Source organism: Lottia gigantea, assembly GCF_000327385.1.
Source record: "Lottia gigantea unplaced genomic scaffold LOTGIsca_61, whole genome shotgun sequence".
NCBI classification, from domain to species: Eukaryota; Metazoa; Mollusca; class Gastropoda; family Lottiidae; genus Lottia; species Lottia gigantea.
In genome coordinates, this window is record NW_008710086.1 from 1,318,855 (window position 1) to 1,338,092 (window position 19,238).

At 32.2% G+C, this 19,238-nt stretch overlaps 1 protein-coding gene across 1 annotated transcript in view; it reads left to right on the forward strand.

Annotated features, from left to right (window-relative positions):
- LOTGIDRAFT_128465 (hypothetical protein) overlaps positions 1-18,106 on the forward strand; it is a gene marked incomplete at both ends in the record, with an annotated part of 20,552 nt that extends 2,446 nt beyond the window's left edge. Inside the window, 15 exons of the mRNA XM_009064287.1 lie at positions 1,002-1,136; positions 1,662-1,876; positions 9,531-9,617; positions 11,786-11,866; positions 12,204-12,305; positions 12,690-12,816; positions 13,213-13,356; positions 14,811-14,963; positions 15,246-15,319; positions 15,699-15,867; positions 16,110-16,227; positions 16,552-16,656; positions 16,959-17,046; positions 17,429-17,596; positions 17,909-18,106. Coding sequence (XP_009062535.1) covers positions 1,002-1,136; positions 1,662-1,876; positions 9,531-9,617; positions 11,786-11,866; positions 12,204-12,305; positions 12,690-12,816; positions 13,213-13,356; positions 14,811-14,963; positions 15,246-15,319; positions 15,699-15,867; positions 16,110-16,227; positions 16,552-16,656; positions 16,959-17,046; positions 17,429-17,596; positions 17,909-18,106 — 1,964 coding nt within the window. The remainder of the gene's footprint in view (positions 1-1,001; positions 1,137-1,661; positions 1,877-9,530; positions 9,618-11,785; positions 11,867-12,203; positions 12,306-12,689; positions 12,817-13,212; positions 13,357-14,810; positions 14,964-15,245; positions 15,320-15,698; positions 15,868-16,109; positions 16,228-16,551; positions 16,657-16,958; positions 17,047-17,428; positions 17,597-17,908) is intronic.
- Positions 18,107-19,238: the final 1,132 nt, after the last annotated feature.

Genomic DNA, 19,238 nt, shown 5'->3' on the forward strand with positions numbered 1-19,238 from the left:
TTGAATGAATGAATTATTGAATGAATGAATTATTGAATGAATGAATGAGTTATTGAATGAATGAATTATTGAATGAATGAATTATTGAATGAATGAGTTATTGAATGAATGAATTATTGAATGAATGAGTTATTGAATGAATGAATTATTGAATGAATGAATTATTGAATGAATGAGTTATTGAATGAATGAATTATTGAATGAATGAATTATTGAATGAATGAATTATTGAATGAATGAATGAGTTATTGAATAAATGAATTATTGAATGAATGAGTTATTGAATGAATGAATTATTGAATGAATGAGTTATTGAATGAATGAGTTATTGAATAAATGAGTTATTGAATGAATGAGTTATTGAATAAATGAATTATTGAATGAATGAGTTATTGAATGAATGAGTTATTGAATGAATGAGTTATTGAATGAATGAGTTATTGAATGAATGAATTATTGAATGAATGAGTTATTGAATGAATGAATTATTGAATGAATGAGTTATTGAATGAATGAATTATTGAATGAATGAGTTATTGAATGAATGAATTATTGAATAAATGAGTTAATGAATGAATGTTGCAGAATACTAATAAAGAAATGAAATAATGATTACATGAAGTAGATAAATGACATCAATGAATTTAATGAATACTAATGAATAAAGATTTAACATTATTAAGGAAGAAATGAATGGATATAATTATGAATGAATGAATTAGAAAGAAGGAGTAAAGTGACATGAATGGAATGATATAAATGCTATGTGGACTCTCTGAAAGAATTGCAGAGTTGACAAATCTAGCCCCTCTCTGGAGTATTTTATTACAAAATTTCCCTCATTGCACATTACATGCATCTTCATTAGCTCATTTACGGAAAATGAAGTTTTCATAGTAGCAACATGTTTCAGGTTCGGTTTTAGTTGTCTGAAGATTGATAGAGTGAAACTCTGAATAGCAACATGTTTCAGGTTCTGTTATAATATTTATATTTTGTAGATGCTATAAGTGAAAGTAACCCTCGTGTTATTGATGATACTAGAGCCAGAAAATTAGCCAATGATTTAAAACGATGTTCTTATTATGAAACTTGTGCTACATATGGTCTCAATGTGGAGAGAGTTTTTCAAGATGGTATGTCATTTCTCTTTACTGGTCAAATACTTGCTCATTTACCTCAAAGTCCAGGGTTCAATCCTTTGAGATAAAACCTTGATAATTTTCTTCATCTCTTTTCTTCCTATCAGTGATGCGTCTAGTCTAGTCAGATAGGACAATAAGCCGAGGCCACGTGTCCTACAGACTGTGCAGATCGTGGTTCCCCGACAGTTGGAAATAGGCTAATGAAGCGGCCCTAGAAAAATATCCCTCATTTCACACTGCATGCAGACAAGTAGGAAACATTGTGGTCCTTTTCCAATTATTTCCTCAAATCTTTTACTTTAGCCCTATATATACCAGGTGTGAAAGACCCTTTGGCAGGTGAAATCAAAGAAAGAGTATGATTAATAACAGTTGTCAAACATTCAACTCTACATGACTTCGCTTGCTTAATAGACCAATCAGGAGAAGAAAAAAATGGACTTTGTGTTTTTCTAGTACCATAGCAAAAACTATCTATGTCTTGGTTCATAATGCAATGAAATTTTCCATTTTCAGCGTGCCAAAGAATTGTTCAGACTAAATTCCCCCACATACCTCCGATGTTATCTACAGTTCCCAGCACACCCAATCACTCACAACGATTCGGTACCACCAAACCTTACGATAGTCATAGCACTAGTAGCCAATCAACATCAAGTTCTGGTACCCTGACAACCAATAACCCTGGTTTACGTGACCAGCAACAACAACAAATACCACCACCACCACAGGTTAGTCAAGAGTTATTGCCCTTCTCCGTGTTACGACTTCTCTTTGTATTATAATTAATCTAAATAGAAAATAAGATTCCTGGTTGATTTACATGGAAAAAAGCATCTTATTGTTTGCATAGGATGTTTTGAGGTCCTGTGTTCTAGAAGCTCTGAACATTGAAGATCCCTTGACAGTTGCTAATCCTGAAAGGGGCTAATGACGCTGTCCTGTCAAAATGTCCTTATTGCAGACTCTAAGGCATTGCTCATCTTCAACCCGGTGCAGAAAAGTAATAAGCAAACCGTTAGGTGCTTTTCTGCCCCCAAAGTGTAAATTGTAAAAATTATAGAAGATACTCTTCAGAAAGGGGCTAATGCTGCTGTCCTGGCAAAATTTCCCCAATTGCACACTGCATGGCATTTTTACCTTAATGTCACTGACAGATTAATTGTGTCATTTCAGGAAGCACCTAGAATATCACGAGATAAAGAATCCAGAGAATCAAAATCAGAGAAATCAGAAAGGAAGAAAAAGGAGCAGCCCCCTTCTCCTCCCACCTTCCTACCCCCACAACAACCTGACCCCCAGGAGCCACAGGTAGGACTGTCCCTAGTGATACCAGGGTGTTTAATTATCAGAGGGTAAAACTGAAATATCTTGATTGATTCTAAAATAGGACTAGGGAGCTTGGGAGGTAGATTGAGTTGAATCACATGATACAGGTTGTGTACTTTCAATATCTCTGACAGTTAAAGATGATTAACTCAATGAAGGACATTGGTTGCTGTGTGACAAAACGGAATTGGATTCTGAAGCCATCTTGAATCGTTTTTGGGAACTTTGTCAAAACTTACCATGGCAATTATAGTAGAAATGATTTTCTTCTGACGTTCACCCAGCAGAATAGTTTTAAATAGAAGTTGTTAGTGAAACCAGGGTATTTCAGTTTTACCCTCAATATTTCAGTCAAATTTTGACCGATTTGACCTTTTATATATTATAAATATCTGCAATGTTGTAGTCTTATTTTGCTTCTTTCAATTTTTATTTCAAATTATTTTTTATTTAAGCTTCATTTTCATTTTTTGCTTCAAATTTTATTTACCTTGGATGTGGTTAAACCAATTCTAGAGGGACCTTTTGGATTTCGCTAAAATTATGGGATAGAATTTTACTAAGTGGAGATAATTCTAACACGAGGGAGATAATTTGCATGAAATAATCTGTTTATTGTAGGAGGAACGAGTTAATTTCAGGGAGGTTACTTCCCTTACACCTGTCACCCCTCGTAGAAATAATAAAAAGAGTTCGGTTATCCAGAAATCTAACTCTTTTAGCGTAAGTTCAAAGGTCAAAAGAAAGTTCCATTTGGGTTTGTAGGGTTTTAGTTGCAAGTATAGAGTTGAATTAGGTCAGAGTGGAAACTTGGATTAGCTCATTTCTCTTCATTTTGAGTTCATTTGTTCAATGAAATTTTGTTGCCAGTCATTTTGGTCTGTGCACTCTCCAAATTTGTAAGTATCTGACCAATTTGATAAAAAGTCTTCACATTTCAAATGCAGATGTGCAGCATTCTGCCAGAGTCTCTTTCTTGGCTGTACTGAGATTTGTTCATATGTTTGAGTAGAATTTTCAAATCCATTTCATTTATAATTTAACATTAGATCCAAGGTTCTACTTATGATGTGATGTTTTCTACTTGCAACTAGAATTACAACAGAAATAATACTGTTCTTGTTTCTTGTTACTTTTTCTTCCTTCAATCAGAAAATTCAAATCTTCTTCAAACCTTGACACCTCTCTTCACTTAGGATATCTCTCTCTCACATTTAGTTCACAAAATTTATGAAAGTATTTTGATGGTTTTGTTTTGCGGTAATATTCGAATTTTGTGTACATTCTTCACTTGTAAAAACACTTCACTAAATAAATTCTTAAAATTAGTTCACAATCACATAGAGATCACATAGAGATCACATAGAGATCACTTAGAGATCACATAGAGATCACATAGAGATCACTTAGAGATCACTTAGAGATCACTTAGAGATCACATAGAGATCACTTTGTTTCATGCGTTTGGGCAGTAAATTTTTCACTGTAAAAGTTTATTCCATTTTGACACCCACGAATCCTGAATCCTATTCAATGAATGAATTGTACACTCGTATCTTTCAATCAAGAATCAAAGATGGATGCATTCAACTGGCAAAAAATATAAAGAGACAGTAAGGTTAGAAAGTAACGGATAGCTTCACATCACTAGTCAAAGATTTTGATCTATTAACAAAAAATAATGTTCAAATGTCCCCAGCAAAAAGTTACAGTAAAATTGGTAGAATTGGACATCCCAGCAGTAGGGCAGTTGATAAAGTAAAACCCTAGAAACCCAACAAAATAAGTCTGTTACTCATGTATGGGTAAAATATAGGAAGAGGGTACTAAAGATTTGAATTTTCTGTTGATATTTTAGCTGCTTTATGGGTTGCGGTTGTTTCTATGTTATATTTTATAGTCTTCAACACTTTCTTATTTTCAGAAGCTGAATTTTATCATTTCTTTCAGAGTTTATTCTACTAATGCTAATGTAAACTTCTTTGTCTTAAAACTTTAAATTTCTTTTTAAATAACTAGAAATTTGAAATATAAAGTACAAAATTTTCATCAAAATACTTCAGCAAATAAACTATTAGTACAGTTGAGTTGTTATTAGCTAGGTGCCTTAGGTTTGAATCCTCTTAAAAATATTTGGTACAACATCGATATAACTCAATTAGCAGCAAGTAGATTTGTCATAGGTTTGGCTTCATGTTTGTCTTTAATTCTGAATTTATCTTGAATTTGATTAGAAACATTTCATAAAGAAGTGAGATATCAACAATTAACATTGACTAAAGTACACTACACACTTCATATTCATAAGTTAAAGAAACATTTAAAACTAGGGTGAAAAACAGTGATTTTTGACAGTATTTTATAGGCCCAAGAAGAATATGATAATTAAATTTCCTTCTCCTTAAATAGTTAAATAACTCTGAATTAAAAACTCATTATAATACTAATATACTAACTTTCACTTTTAGCTGGCACTTATGATACTAAAACTTGTTATACATAATCATATTTCTTAAAGCTATCATGTTTAAATTACAACAAATTTAGTAATTTAAAAAAAAAAATTTGGAAAACTGGAGTAAAGTCAATGCCATCAGTGTCTTTGAGACACATAAAAGATTTAAAAACCTCTTTACACTCCTTCTAAATTTTTAAAACAAATGACTGATATTAGTTTTGTTAAACCATGATAGCTTTAAGACATTAAACACTGAGCATCAGAAGACCACCTATAAATTATTGCTCTGATATGACAATGGCCACAATATAAACAGCTTGGTCCAATATCACAGAAAATCTTAAGGTCAATGTTGATGTATATTTCGCAATTTAAAAGTGCAAACTTATAATAAATTCTTATCAAAAGGTTTTGTTGAAGATTTGGTGCCTTGAAGTATATGTCCTTTAAGACTAGAGAATATCTTCTGATGTTCAATGAAATTCATATCCTTTTATTTTTACATATAATCATATCTTCTCTCAACAGGCAGTGGTGGAGCCAAGTTTACGTCCGAGGGGGGGCGAAATATCCCAAATTTCTAACCTAGTGATGAGATTTTTGCCCGAAAATCTTGCATCTGGGACTGCGAGGGTGGGTGGCTGCCCCGTCTGCCCTTCCTTTGGCTTCGCCACTGCTCAACATAATCCTTAATCATATGTCATAACATCTTCGTATACACTACTTCTAGATATAGATCTTGAGAACGCCTGTTGTCAGTTAGCATGAGGGTTTGTCTAGTCAACATCCCCATAAGGTTTAATAACTAAATCTATTATATTATGATCATGTACTCATTAAATTCAATGAAAGGTATCATCTATAAGCCTCTATAAATTGAAAATATTTATGAGTCTAAGTTACCTTCAGTAGGTGTATTGAGTTTAAGAATGAGCTGAAATATTAGTATTTATTTATAGAGATCACCCAGCCCTATTCATCTTCACAATGTCAAGCTTACAAACTTTTTCTTATACTTTGACTGCAATGGCCACTATTCTTGTATCAGAAAAAAGACAGTTTGTAAATGCAGCGATTTGATTGGATTACAGAAAGTCTATATAGAATAAGCTATATGTTTACAGTCTTTCTGTAGAGGCTTCTGATTGGCTGTATTCGCTAGCATACAATCCAATCAAATCGCTACATTCTGTGTTACAAGAAAGCGGCTATTGCAGTCAAGGTACAGGACAAAGTTGGTAATAATTTGACATTATGAAGATGAGACCTATCTAGTTTTATGTTTTTAACAGCGTTGTTTCAGCATGATTTGTTTTTTTATTGTTTTTTCCACCCTGTAGAGTCCACCATCTAATAACAACCTACGATATGATCACACCACACATTTACAAAACTGGAAAAATAAAAACTTGTTCACAAAAACCAATAATTTCTTCACTGTAAGTTGGTACAGTTGGTTTGATATATAATCCAGGTCATCTGCTGACTTTTAGGTCTTTAAAAAAACAGGCTTTACAGCTGGTGGCGGTACTAGTGGGGTACAGGGGCCTCCTAGAAAAATGGTTTTTAGCGCCCATATTTCAAAAAACGTGTCACCAATTCTATTTTCAAAATTGTTTTCAGGATGCACCATCTTAGGCACTCCAACGGTGGTCTGCATCTTGCTGCTGTTTTTTTAATCTCAACCTTGACGGTTATTGTCCCCTGCTTGTAACCCCAGTCTATCGCTGCCACTGACAGCTAGTAGGGCCTGCAGACTTTCTGAATGAATTGATGCAGAGCATGATCACAATAAATAAAATAAATTTTGCAAATTTTTTTTTTAAATTATGGTGTATTTGGTACAATCTAGTCAGATCAAGTTGTGGTTTTTCTCGACCAAAAACTGACCAAAATTCATTTCTATCTATGTCTCTTTGCCCAAAAAACAAAAAGTTCAGCTACACCCTCTTCTGCTTATTATAAGAATATTCAAGTATTTGGTGTTTTATTTTGTATTTATAATGATATGAAGATTTAAAAGTCAGCAAGTGTAAAAAGAGTTCTACCCTATAACAAGATCTACTGACCTAAACTATATAATAATACAGATATATCATTCATTCATTCATTCATTCATTCATTCATTCATTCATTCATTCATTCATTCATTCATTCATTCATTCATTCATTCATTTATTCAACCAGTTAAACCCATTCATCCATGCACAAACCTATCTTTCCATCACTGGATCCATCCACCCATCCAAACCACAATGCTATATGTGTAAGGTCTGAGATATTCAAGCAAATCCTTACATGAAAAGTGGCTTTGAACTAATATACTGGGGAAACCCTGCCTTATTCTCTATCTCAGATTCAAGTAGACTCTCCCTGATGTGCACAAATATATTTACTCATGATATATAAAATATAATAACTAACTAGAGGTGAAGGTTGTTTGAGGTTTATTAATTATTATTAATATAATTTCACTTGTTTATATTTAAATTGTTTCTTTCTATAATCAGTAAAGATATTTCAATATGTACATATTGATTATCTTAGCTAGATTTTACTCAATTTCAAACTTTCTCTCTCTATTTCTTCTCTTGTTCAGCAGGAATTTTGATTGACAGATCTGCTTCATTCGTTCTTTTACTATTTCTGTCATTTATCTATTCCTCTTTTCATTTTAGCTAATAGATATCATAATTATCACCTAATTATAGGAAAATATTTAAAAAAATGATTATTTTGTAGTGAAATATTTCAGTCTGTGAACAGATGGCAATATTGTCAGAACCATAATTAATTTGTTGAAGTTGTTATTGTTTTTCTGATGTTTTGCATGAAAATTTTTAAATATCATTTCACAGTTTAATTTTATTTTAATTTTGTAAAAAAATGTTGATTTGGTTTTTATTAGGAAAAGGTAGATCGTTATTTAATGGAGTTGCAAATTCATGATACCAGCCCTTTCACGCCACTTTTAACTCGAATGACACGAGTTCGCTCCAGTCTCGTTCTTGTAAGTTAGAGTTTGTGAGGAGTTATGTCCCCTGTACCAGCTCGGTAGTTATTACATTAAGTAGACGACTAACAACTGTATGTTATCTCCCCTTGGCATGTTTTAATATATCTCATATTCTACATTTTAAACACTGGAATAATTCTAATCATTCCATTCTATTCAATTCATATAGTTAGAACTCTAATGACCTTAGGTTATATAGTACCAGGGGGGAGGGGGGGATACAGGGGTGGCATTTGCACAACTAGAAAAATTCAATTTTTTCGAAATTTCAATATCTAATTTTTGATTATTTTTGCCAAACAATATGTGTCAATATGAACCAAATTTTTTTTGAAAAATTTTTCTTGGGGGAGAGCCCCTCAGAACTTTCATGAGAAGTTTGTTAATTCCACAGGGCTTCAGAATTTGGAATCCAACCCCAACAGTTGTCCCCCAATTTAGTCAGTCTGCCAAGTTCCACTACTGAATCTGTTAAACATATACACAATTATACAGGTTAGAGATCTTATAGTTCTTAAATATGAATTGAAATGAATCAAATCAAAACTTCTTTTTCAGCTGAGCTAAAAATACTTACCGTACTTAAAGTTATTTCTAATAAAAATTCTTATGGCCTTATGAATATATTGCTATCATTTTCTCCTACAACAATGTTTGATAAAGTTTACTCTTGGGGCAGATATAAAAGGTTGCTTTATGGTTGAATTATTACACAGGAGCATTTTTTTCCACATTTTTTCATCAATTCTTTTTCATAAATTTTGAATTTCATCATAAATGTCATTTTTGATTTAAGAAAATTGATACTTTAAATCAATTTTTATGAATGATTAGTATTTTTTTTTAAATTTTTTAAAATTTTTTAAATTTTTTGTTCTGTTCTGCCTTATTTTTGCATGATTTTTGTAGTAATAGTTTTCTCTATGTTGTACAATGTATCAATTTTAAACCTTATTTGGTGATGGGTGGAGCTTAAGCTTAAAAGCTGAGTGCTTAGTTTAGTAATGAATAGAAATGATAATTATATTAGATTATGAAATTTTATATTATGCTTTCATGTATTTATATCAATTTGTGAAAATTGGAGAATATTATCTCCCTTTTTCTTTCCCAAATTTAGATCAGATAATAATATGAATTTTATAAAATAACAATTGTTAATGATCAATCTACTAGAATTAATCTAGAATGTAAAATTTTGAGTTCATCATTTTAAATATAGCGGATAAACATTATTGGATATGTGGACTCTCTAAAAGAAAAGCAGAGATGACAAAAGCAATTGCCTAGTGGCACTATGTGTTTAAAAAATATGAGCATGTGCTGCCTTGGTCTTTACACTTGCCACTGTACTTATTATATTGGAGCTCAAATTCAGTAAAATCTGTAGTCTTGTATTTAACAGCTTAAAGCTTATAGTTTTAAGAATGACAATCTTGTCAACCGACAGTCATTACCTTATTTGGTGTAGGTTATTGAATTTTATTATCTGATCTAAATAAACCAATATGTCCCAAGCTTATATGATTGTCTCCCTTGAAACTAACATCTAATTATATATTCGTGATGTCATCATTTACAGGACCAACCAGAAAGTAAAGATTTACCCACACCGAGTAGCACGCCTACTCAGAATCGTAAAAATCGACGACGTTCTAATTTATTCAATGTAAGCTGCTTATACTATCTCTGTTTTTATTTTTTCCTCTGTCATTGTTGTCTGTTTTTATTTTTTCCTCTGTCATTGTTGTCTGTTTTTATTTTTTCCTCTGTCATTGTTGTCTGTTTTTATTTTTTCCTCTGTCATTGTTGTCTGTTTTTATTTTTTCCTCTGTCATTGTTGTCTGTTTTTATTTTTTCCTCTGTCATTGTTGTCTGTTTTTATTTTTTCCTCTGTCATTGTTGTCTGTTTTTATTTTTTCCTCTGTCATTGTTGTCTGTTTTTATTTTTTCCTCTGTCATTGTTGTCTGTTTTTATTTTTTCCTCTGTCATTGTTGTCTGTTTTTATTTTTTCCTCTGTCATTGTTGTCTGTTTTTTTTTTCTTGTTTGAATGCAAATTGTGCTGCTTATTTCGCAATCAATCTCGGTTTGGTCTTCATTTCTCAAAAAGTTTGCACTTTTTTTACGATTGGAGCCTTAGGACTGTTTTCAGAAATATTATAACTTGCTGCAAGTTACTGATCTCTGTAGGTCTTGCTAGGGATAAGACAAGAAAGAAAATGTGCCTATGGGACCAGAAACAATTTTGCCTCGTAGAGAAGGTGTCTTTTATCCCTTCGAGCTTCGAATTAATGTAAGAATCACAAATTCTAGAATTTCCAATGAAGATAAAGTTATGATATTTCCAGTCTCTTTGATCAGCAAATTTGTTTCAGCACCATTTTCTTTTTCTTTATTCTTCTTTATCTTCACAGTTTTCCCAAGACTCCTTTGTAATAATATCTGATAAAATTCATTCTTTGAAAGAACCATATTTAATTTAGAATTCAAATTAATTTCATCGGATGAATCTGGATAAGTAAATCAGAAAATAGACTTGATGTCATGTCTTTGAAAGAAAATTGATTTACATTTTTTGCTCTTTTTTTGCCATTTTCAACGTGCCAGGCTGTTGATTGTGTTTTTGTGTATAAAATTGGGTCTTATTGTCAGAAACATTGTAACTTTCAGATAATTGTAATATATAATACCAAGGACTCTGATTGGTTGATTTTATTACAGTGATCGTATCATCCAATCAGATTTCTAGCTACGTGTGAAAAAATCATAACTTTAAGATAAATCGTAATTCACTAATTTCAAAGCTATTTCACAGTGATAAAAGTAATCATTCAGATTCTAGAAATCTATTAGATTCCAGATTATACGTTACAATTTCTGACAACAAAATCTTGGTTTTTTATTTCACTCTGTAAAGGTACATAGTCATCTAAATAGATATTTAGATGGTTATATCCCTTCAACTTCATTGTTTTACAAAAAAACTGTTCTAACTGATTTAACTTTTGCACAAGTTTCCGTGGCTTGCACACTGATTTTTTATATAATGCACGATTTAGACTGACTGAATTTATATTGCATGATGTTGAATTTTAGGCTGGAATGCCATGCCTGATCTCGTGATGCAAACACAATTATTTTAGCATGTGTATTATTTGGTTTATTATGTTTCTAGGAATGTTCATATAAAAACTAAGAATGTTGTTTTGATTTATCTCTGGGTTTTTTACTCTAAGATCTTCAGACAATGGAACTATTTCAGTCTGTGTTTCTACTACAGCACTTTTTCTCTTTTGAGCACCATAAAAAAGTCTTTATTTTTCGTTATTTTATGTTGTCTTGATAGATCAGTAAGGTGTAAAACACTTAGAATTTCATCTTACTTATAGTAACTGGGTAAGATACAAGTAAGGGTTACATAAAAAGCCTATTTCATTTCATAATTTTATTTTTATATAATCTGCCCAAAAAATTTCAAAATTTCTTTACCATATATCAGAACACTGAACGCTGATGTGGCTCAGCGACTGGGTTTATCAACTATATGTGTTCTATGTACAATCCACGTAGTAAATAATGTATATTCATTTGGAAAATATTAACTTCAAATGAGACAATCATACTGAAACATGTATTAAAAAATCATTAATTTCATCAAAATACATTGGACGTGGCATTTCTCACGGACGTATCCCTATTTGTTGATTTCCTTGGATCATAAAAACCATAAATACACAGGCCTTGGCATTTCTCTTACACATTTTCAATACTTATTCCCACAACTTTTATCAAAGCAAACTGAAATTTTACCAGAATAATATAATTTTTTTTGCAGCCAAAGAAAGATGAAGTTGATAAAGGTGGAGGAGGAGATGGAGAGAAGTTTGGTAGTGGAAGAACTATTCCTCTTAAACAGGTAATAATCTCCTTATAATATACAACTCACTTAAACCCTTTCAGTTTCACACGAACAACAAGCCATGTTTCAGGGTTGCTGTTTAGAAATAAAGAAATTGCAGACATGATGTATCTTCTTCAGTTTCAAATCTTTGTATCAACAATATATCGGTTTTTGCGTTTACTTCAAAAAAGAGAGTTATCCTTATTTCATCAACTTCATTTGTTTAGAACTTTTGGTCTATGATATTAAAATATGCTATTTAAATCAGTTTTCACTGCTACTTCAATGAATTAAAGTTTAATTTCTAGGTTTAGTATTGTAAAGATGTAAATTGTAAATGATTATTTTTCAGGGTTATTTATATAAGAAAAGTCATGGTTTAAATAAAGATTGGAAGAAGAAATATGTTACATTAGAGAGTGATGGAAGAATTACATATCATCCTAGCTTACATGTATGTCTTTATTTTATACTTATAGCTCATAGACTAATATCTTAGTTTGCTTTCATACACACTACCACAAACAGAATTGATTAGAGCTCATAGCATGTCAAATATGCATTCCACATGATGACAGTTAGTTGACTCCCCCAAAATAGGCTTATTAGCAAAATGAACTCACTGAGCAAGAGTAAAAGCATGTAATGATGTATAGTATTAAATTGTGGTAATATCAATACATTTTCCAGATTGTTATGTGAAATGACTGACTTGCAGTGATTATTTTAGGTGGCGTACATGAGAGTAAACACATCTTGATTCCAAAGAGTTTAACTTAGAAGTTGTTTCGCTAAAGGATACAATTGGTTAACAATTTTGATTTCATGATTATTCTAGGACTATATGGAAGATGTACATGGTAAAGAAATCCCGTTAATTCGTACCACAGTCAAGGTACCTGGCCAGCGCCCTCGGGCCTGTCGGACGGTCTCCAAGGGGAAGGAAGTCAATGGTAATTTAAATAGTAAGTTTTGATTGGTTAATTAGTTACTATAGTGATCATGTGATCTGTGTTATATATATTATATGTCTAGATCATCCAGACTTAAATTTCTCTTTTCGTTCAATGATGTTAGAGGTTCATTTTGATCCTGAAAACATTGATTTGGATTTCTAAATCTTGTGTGTTAATTGTTGAAAAACAATTATACAGTAAGCCATTTGAAAGTTGAAAATACAGCTAAAGATCTCCAATAAATCTGTACATATGGAATGTATATCTTATATATCTCTCTTTCACATTCTTTACTTTGAATTAAAAAGTAGAATACAATTGAAATATGAATTTAGAAAGGGAAATTTGAGTTTTTATTATATATTGTATATTGCATGTTAGTTATATTTATACCTTGCCAATCAGAAACCTTCATTTCTCTAAGTTCTACATTGATATTAGCCTTTCATACAAATTATATTGATATAACCCAAAAATGTGGTGACAGGTCAATATTCTCTCTTGTCTTGAGAGGTTCTGATCTAAAAAGAGGAGTTAATCCCCCATCCTGTCTGAATTTACCTCATTGCAAACTTATCAGAAACAAAAAAAATAGGACACAAAACTTTATAAAAAATGATAATTTGATTTAGATTTATTTTATTGATCTCCTTTGCCAAGAATAAAATGTAAATTGATTAGGAGAATAATGAGATTGTTACAAGTTTGATGTCTGTAAGAATCTATCCAGGGCAAGATTTGTTAGGTTGCTTTTAATGTTGTTTATTTATTTGTTTTTCTGGGCCAGCCAATATATAATGTAAACTTAGCTTTTGTTGTGCTGTTATATAGTTTCACATTCCAAATACAGATGTATTGGATCAGAGCCTTGATTACAGACAAACCTTAATTGGGATTTTCATTTTGAAATGTGACATTGTCAACTGAAAAGTAAATATTTTGACCAATTATCACTCTAGAATTCATGAATAGACTGCAATTTTAATTAGAAGTTGATTAAGTATTGTCTGTATTTGGAATGTAAATATTAATGTTAATTATGCGCATAATTAATGTGGTATGTATATATATAGGTAATAATGGGTGTACAGATAAATCTCTAATTATACAAAATTCTTCTCTAACCACAGGTAAGCTATTAATAGTAACATTCTACTTTCACTTTAACATTTCTACTTTTATTTTATTTTTTTAATAAATCTAACACATTTTTATATTAAATCACTTGATATACTCATTTATTTATATTATTATTCATATCTATAAAAGAAAAGAAGTTTATGTCACCTGTGTTAAGTTTTGTTATTTTTGATACTAAGAAATCATTTCGAAAATAAATTATGAGGGGTGATATCAGGTGATTGATAACAGGTGATTGATATCAGGTGAATAGATATTAATTAAGGTAATGCTCCAGCCAGGAATAATCAGCTAATTTGAGGATATTTGATTTTGACTGCTCAAGATATCTTTTATTCCAAGATTTAAATATTGTACCCCATAGTCTCGTTAGCTAATGGTTCTCTGCTTCAAAGATACCTGAACAGTTATAAATTGTATAGAGAACACTCAATAGCGTTTTCATCCTAATCAGCCCCTTAACAGCAGAAAATTTGAATATTACTCAATACTTGACAATTAGAGACAGTGTTTTATAGAAGGTTATTTAGTCAGTTTTCAACATGTTAATATTGTGTTTGATCAATTTGTTTTGCTTGTAAATATTTTGTGATTATTGTTTCATCTATAATGTTGTATTGTTGTTTGTTTGAGTTGTCTTCAATCTGATTAAGATGCAGATCTGTGTGTTTTGTTTCTGCACTTTCTACCTTTTATCAGAGGGAATTTTTCTAAGAATCATCTTACATCTAGATATGACTTAGTGTAAACAGTTGTCATTATTTATAGTAGAAATTAAAATCACTTTCTTAGATTAAAATCCTAAATTGCCACTTTTGTGTAGAGTTTTTTTTGTTATTAATTTTCTGGTATTTATTTTTCAGCTAATTTAGATTCTGTTCCATCATCTCCATTACCTAAACTAGGCATCAACAGTTCTTCACTGAGCTCCAAGACCGAGACCCCCAACGCCCGTAAACGACATCGTCGAGCTAAGAGTGGGGGTGTCAAAAATACAGATCCTAGTCAAGGAGACGGTAGGTTGAGATTTTCCTGTGAATTCGTCTGAATTCAGTTGACATCATCTAATGCTCAGTAGTCAAATGAAGCTGTCCTTTCAAATTTTCTCTCATTGAACACTACATCTCTATAAGTCAAATGATGGAAAAATGCAGAAGGAGATCAAAGGGCACGGAAACACACGATGTAAAATTCCATTTCATATCATATTGAGTGACTAAAGTTATTTTGGGAATAATTTGTGTATTTTCTGATGAATTTTATGTTAATTTGACTTCTTTTCTGTTGTATATTGAAAGATTCTGATGGGTATGAATTTGTGATAGTCTCATTAGACAGTAAACAATGGCATTTCGAGGCCAACAGTGGTGAGGTAAGAATACATTGTATTAGCTTTTACTAGTATTGGGGGTAGGGAAATTCATTTCAAGACCAGGAAAGGGCGAGGGGTAATATAGAAGTCTGTCCAGCAATCTTTACCATATGTGGTTTTTTTTTTATCTTTTTCATAATGTATATATGAATATATTTGTGAGTAGGAATATTGAAACAGAACCTTTCACGCTGAGAGATCTTCAGACAACTGACCTATTTTCAGTCAACTGACCTATTTTCAGTCTGTGTACCCACTGAAGTTGGACAAGTAGATTTATTATTCTCATATCTATATATTTTAGAATAAGAGTACAGATTTTAAATAGTCTTTATTTATTTATTCGTTCATTTTTATTCATCCAATCTGTCAATTCTAGGAACGTAATAATTGGGTAGAGAGTATAGAAGAACAGATATTAACTAGTCTTCAGACTATAGAGAGCAGTAAATCAAAAGACAATCCATCAGTAACTACTGATGCTTCAAGTATCGCGACTATACGAAATGTTCGTGGCAATAATTTATGTGCTGATTGCTCCGCTCCCAGTAAGTTTTTAAATTTATTTTCCTTTTGATTTTGATGGCGTAGAGATGGCTCAGAAAAGTAAAAGCCAAGAGAGAAAGGCTGTTTACGTCCAATTTATATTCCATTTTCATAAACCAGCCAGAGTGCCAGGCTCACAAAATCAAAGATAAATTCTTGGGGCTGCAGAGAACTTGTCCCAGCTTGTTAGTTTTCTGTGGTCTGAATATCTCTGTTATTAAATAATGTTCTATTTATATTTCAGATCCTGATTGGGCGAGTATTAACCTAGGTATTATAATTTGTATTGAATGTTCAGGTATTCATCGGAACCTTGGTACACATATATCTAGAGTTAGGTCCCTTGATTTAGACGAATGGCCGTAAGTAACTCTATTATGTTTTTATACAACCCAAGAATAAATAGAAGCATTTTATTGCCCTATGTCAGTCTGTCAGCAGGACTGAAAATAGGGTCTAGTTGAATAGCACCTAAAGCAGTATGTTTGCACGATAGAAAGTTATGTTTTTGCGCTTGGATATCACTTCAGAATCAGTTTGTGCATAAAATTCAATATTTTCCCGTAGCTGTATGTTGGCAGACAAGACACCTGTATACAGCATTGTTCAAAAATCTGAAATGTTTGATTTATTTGATATTTGAGTTATTGCCCTTGTTAATGTATAATATAAATTGTATATTTTAGACCTGATATCAATAAAGTTATGACTGGAATTGGCAACACTGTGGCACACACTGTTTGGGAACATAACCTGAAAAGTATAACGAAAATAACTCCTACATCTACTAGGTATGTAGTTAATTTCCTAACAAGGCCTGGTGTTATGTAATATGGTATAATGATATATTATATGAAATAAATATGCATCTTGATCTAGGGTGGCTTGCTCTTTGTGTCAGAAATAAATATAAAATACAAATAACAGGAAAATAAAATTAACCAGGTGGACTCTCTGAAAGCGATGCCAAATTGACAAACTCAGTTGCAGAGTGTACAGTACGCGATGCTAAGCTGGATGATGAAACAAGGAGGAGGCCTGAAACTCAACCATTGTTATCTGTTTAATTCTGTATAATATTTATTTAACGTAGAGAAGAGAAAGAGAAATTTATACGTATGAAATATGAAGAGAAGGAATTTTTACCCCCGTTACCTTACGTAGATATACCAGTTAATCAGGTTAGATTATATTACATTTTATTTTATTGTCGTCTGCTACATGAGCTGGGGTGGATCAGTGAAGACATAAGTCTAGATCCTTTATTTCATTGTTGTCTGCCACATATTTCAAAATAATTCTTTTGGATTTTCCAAACTAGTTTTCTCTGTTAGTGTTCAGGTTCTTACAAACACAAAAACAAGCTGCACACCTCTATTTCCTTTTCAAACTTTAAGATTTTGAACTATAATTTTGATTATAATTCCAGTTATATATAAGCTCATTTCCTTACATTGTCAGATTTGTGTCTATTGGTCTATTTCAAATTGTCAAATTGTACAGAAAACATACATATTGCCCTCTTGTTATAAAAACTAAATATAAATCTATTTATAATTTCAGCAATTAATTGATGCATTAGTTAGAGAAGACATTAGGAATATTATAATTATATTAGGTCACGCCCAACCAGACGATATCAACGCCCCCTATTCGAAAGACGACGGAAGAACGGCATTACATATAGCAGCGGCTCTGGGAAACGTTGTGTTTGTTCAACTTTTATTATGGGTAAGTCTACAGCCTTAGTTTGCAATCTGGAGTACTTCAGTCAAGTGAAACGGAGAAGCCTCTATTTGAAAAAAAAAGTAAGAAAGGATGGAAACCATGGCACCTATAAAAAGCTGATTAAGAGTCAATCTCATGCTATCCATGTATCTTTCAGAAGGAACAATCAAGGCCCTTTGTGAAGGTTAAAGATCCCATGACTGTAGGAAATAAAAAAATTAGGCTTATGCTGCTGTCTTGGTGAAATTTCATAGCATCAACCACCATTTCTTCTGTTTCTTTTTAATCTTTATAATTTTGTCTGGTATTTTTCAGTACAACGCCAATGTAAAAGTGGTCGACCACGAAGGAAGAAATGCATTATGGTATGCTCGTAGTTCTGGATCAGGTGACTGTATGGACTTATTAGCCAATAACGGTTGTCCGGAACATCCTACGTTACCGCGACGACGTGGTAGTGTTCAACCTAATAAATCAGACGTTTTCGACAAGTTACCGGCAAGTGTTATATAACTATAGTGACAGAATTATAATCGGCAAATCATTATAGTTGTCATGGCAACTCATACTTACACATCACTATCAGGTTGTCTTATATATCATGTGATCTCTAGTGGTTACTATGGCAATGCTGCCATTTTGTTTCTATATATGAAAGTGCTTGACAAGTGATGCTAATTTGTGCTTAGATCTGCCTCCTTTTGAAATCTTGACATGGTTTCAACTTTTTTTATCGCCATGGCGATTGAGCGGAGACTTTTGTCGTAAATTTGCCAAACTCTTGACGCGATGTAAAAGAGTCTCTATGATCTTTTCCCAGTGCAATTTATATTCAGTGCTATGACTTTAAAACAGACACAAGAGATTTGAGGTCTGCTGAGATTTGATGTCTGGCGAGGAGTGCTATCACGCAACGTGCTTCTTTCATCACAATTTCTGAGCTTTTACAGCAATTTTAATTGGAGGAGTGTTTTAAGAGCTTTGACCCGGCATATCTCTTCGAAAAACCTAAAAGCTGTCAGTGCTAATTCATATTTTTGGAGCATGTAGTGTTTTGAGACATTTTGCTGCAGCTATCAGATCGTTTGAAGTCTCAATTTGACAATTATGGTCTTGTGTTTTGTCGTTGCTCAATGTTACCATGACTACATGTGTTTAAATATTTCGAGAAGTTAGAAGGCAGAAAGCTAAAGGGTTGAAAACGTGTATTGCGTCGAAGGGTTTATACCTCAAGTTAAAACGTGGCAAGAATGTTGATAGAGAATTGCAGTCAGCCAGAAAATTGGAAACATTTCGACCACTATGCCCGACTACAAGGGAATACAAAGGCAGAAAGCAATTTTGTTTAAAGAAGCAAGCATGTTTAAAGTTATTATTTGAATTCTGCAAGAAAATATATTGAAAGTGATTTGCAGTCGATTCAGATAATTCAAAATTTTGCGACTGTTATTCAAATTTTGAAGCGAGGAGGCAAGGATAAAAACGTTACAAGTGTAGATAAAGAATACGGAGTGCTGTGTGAGGGAGTTCTGTGTTTCCGTGGCAACAGGCTAACAGAAGTGAAGTATTATGTTGAATGCCAAAATATAAATTCTATGTAACTATAGTAACTGTTGCTATAGAAACAGATATTTAATAGACTTGT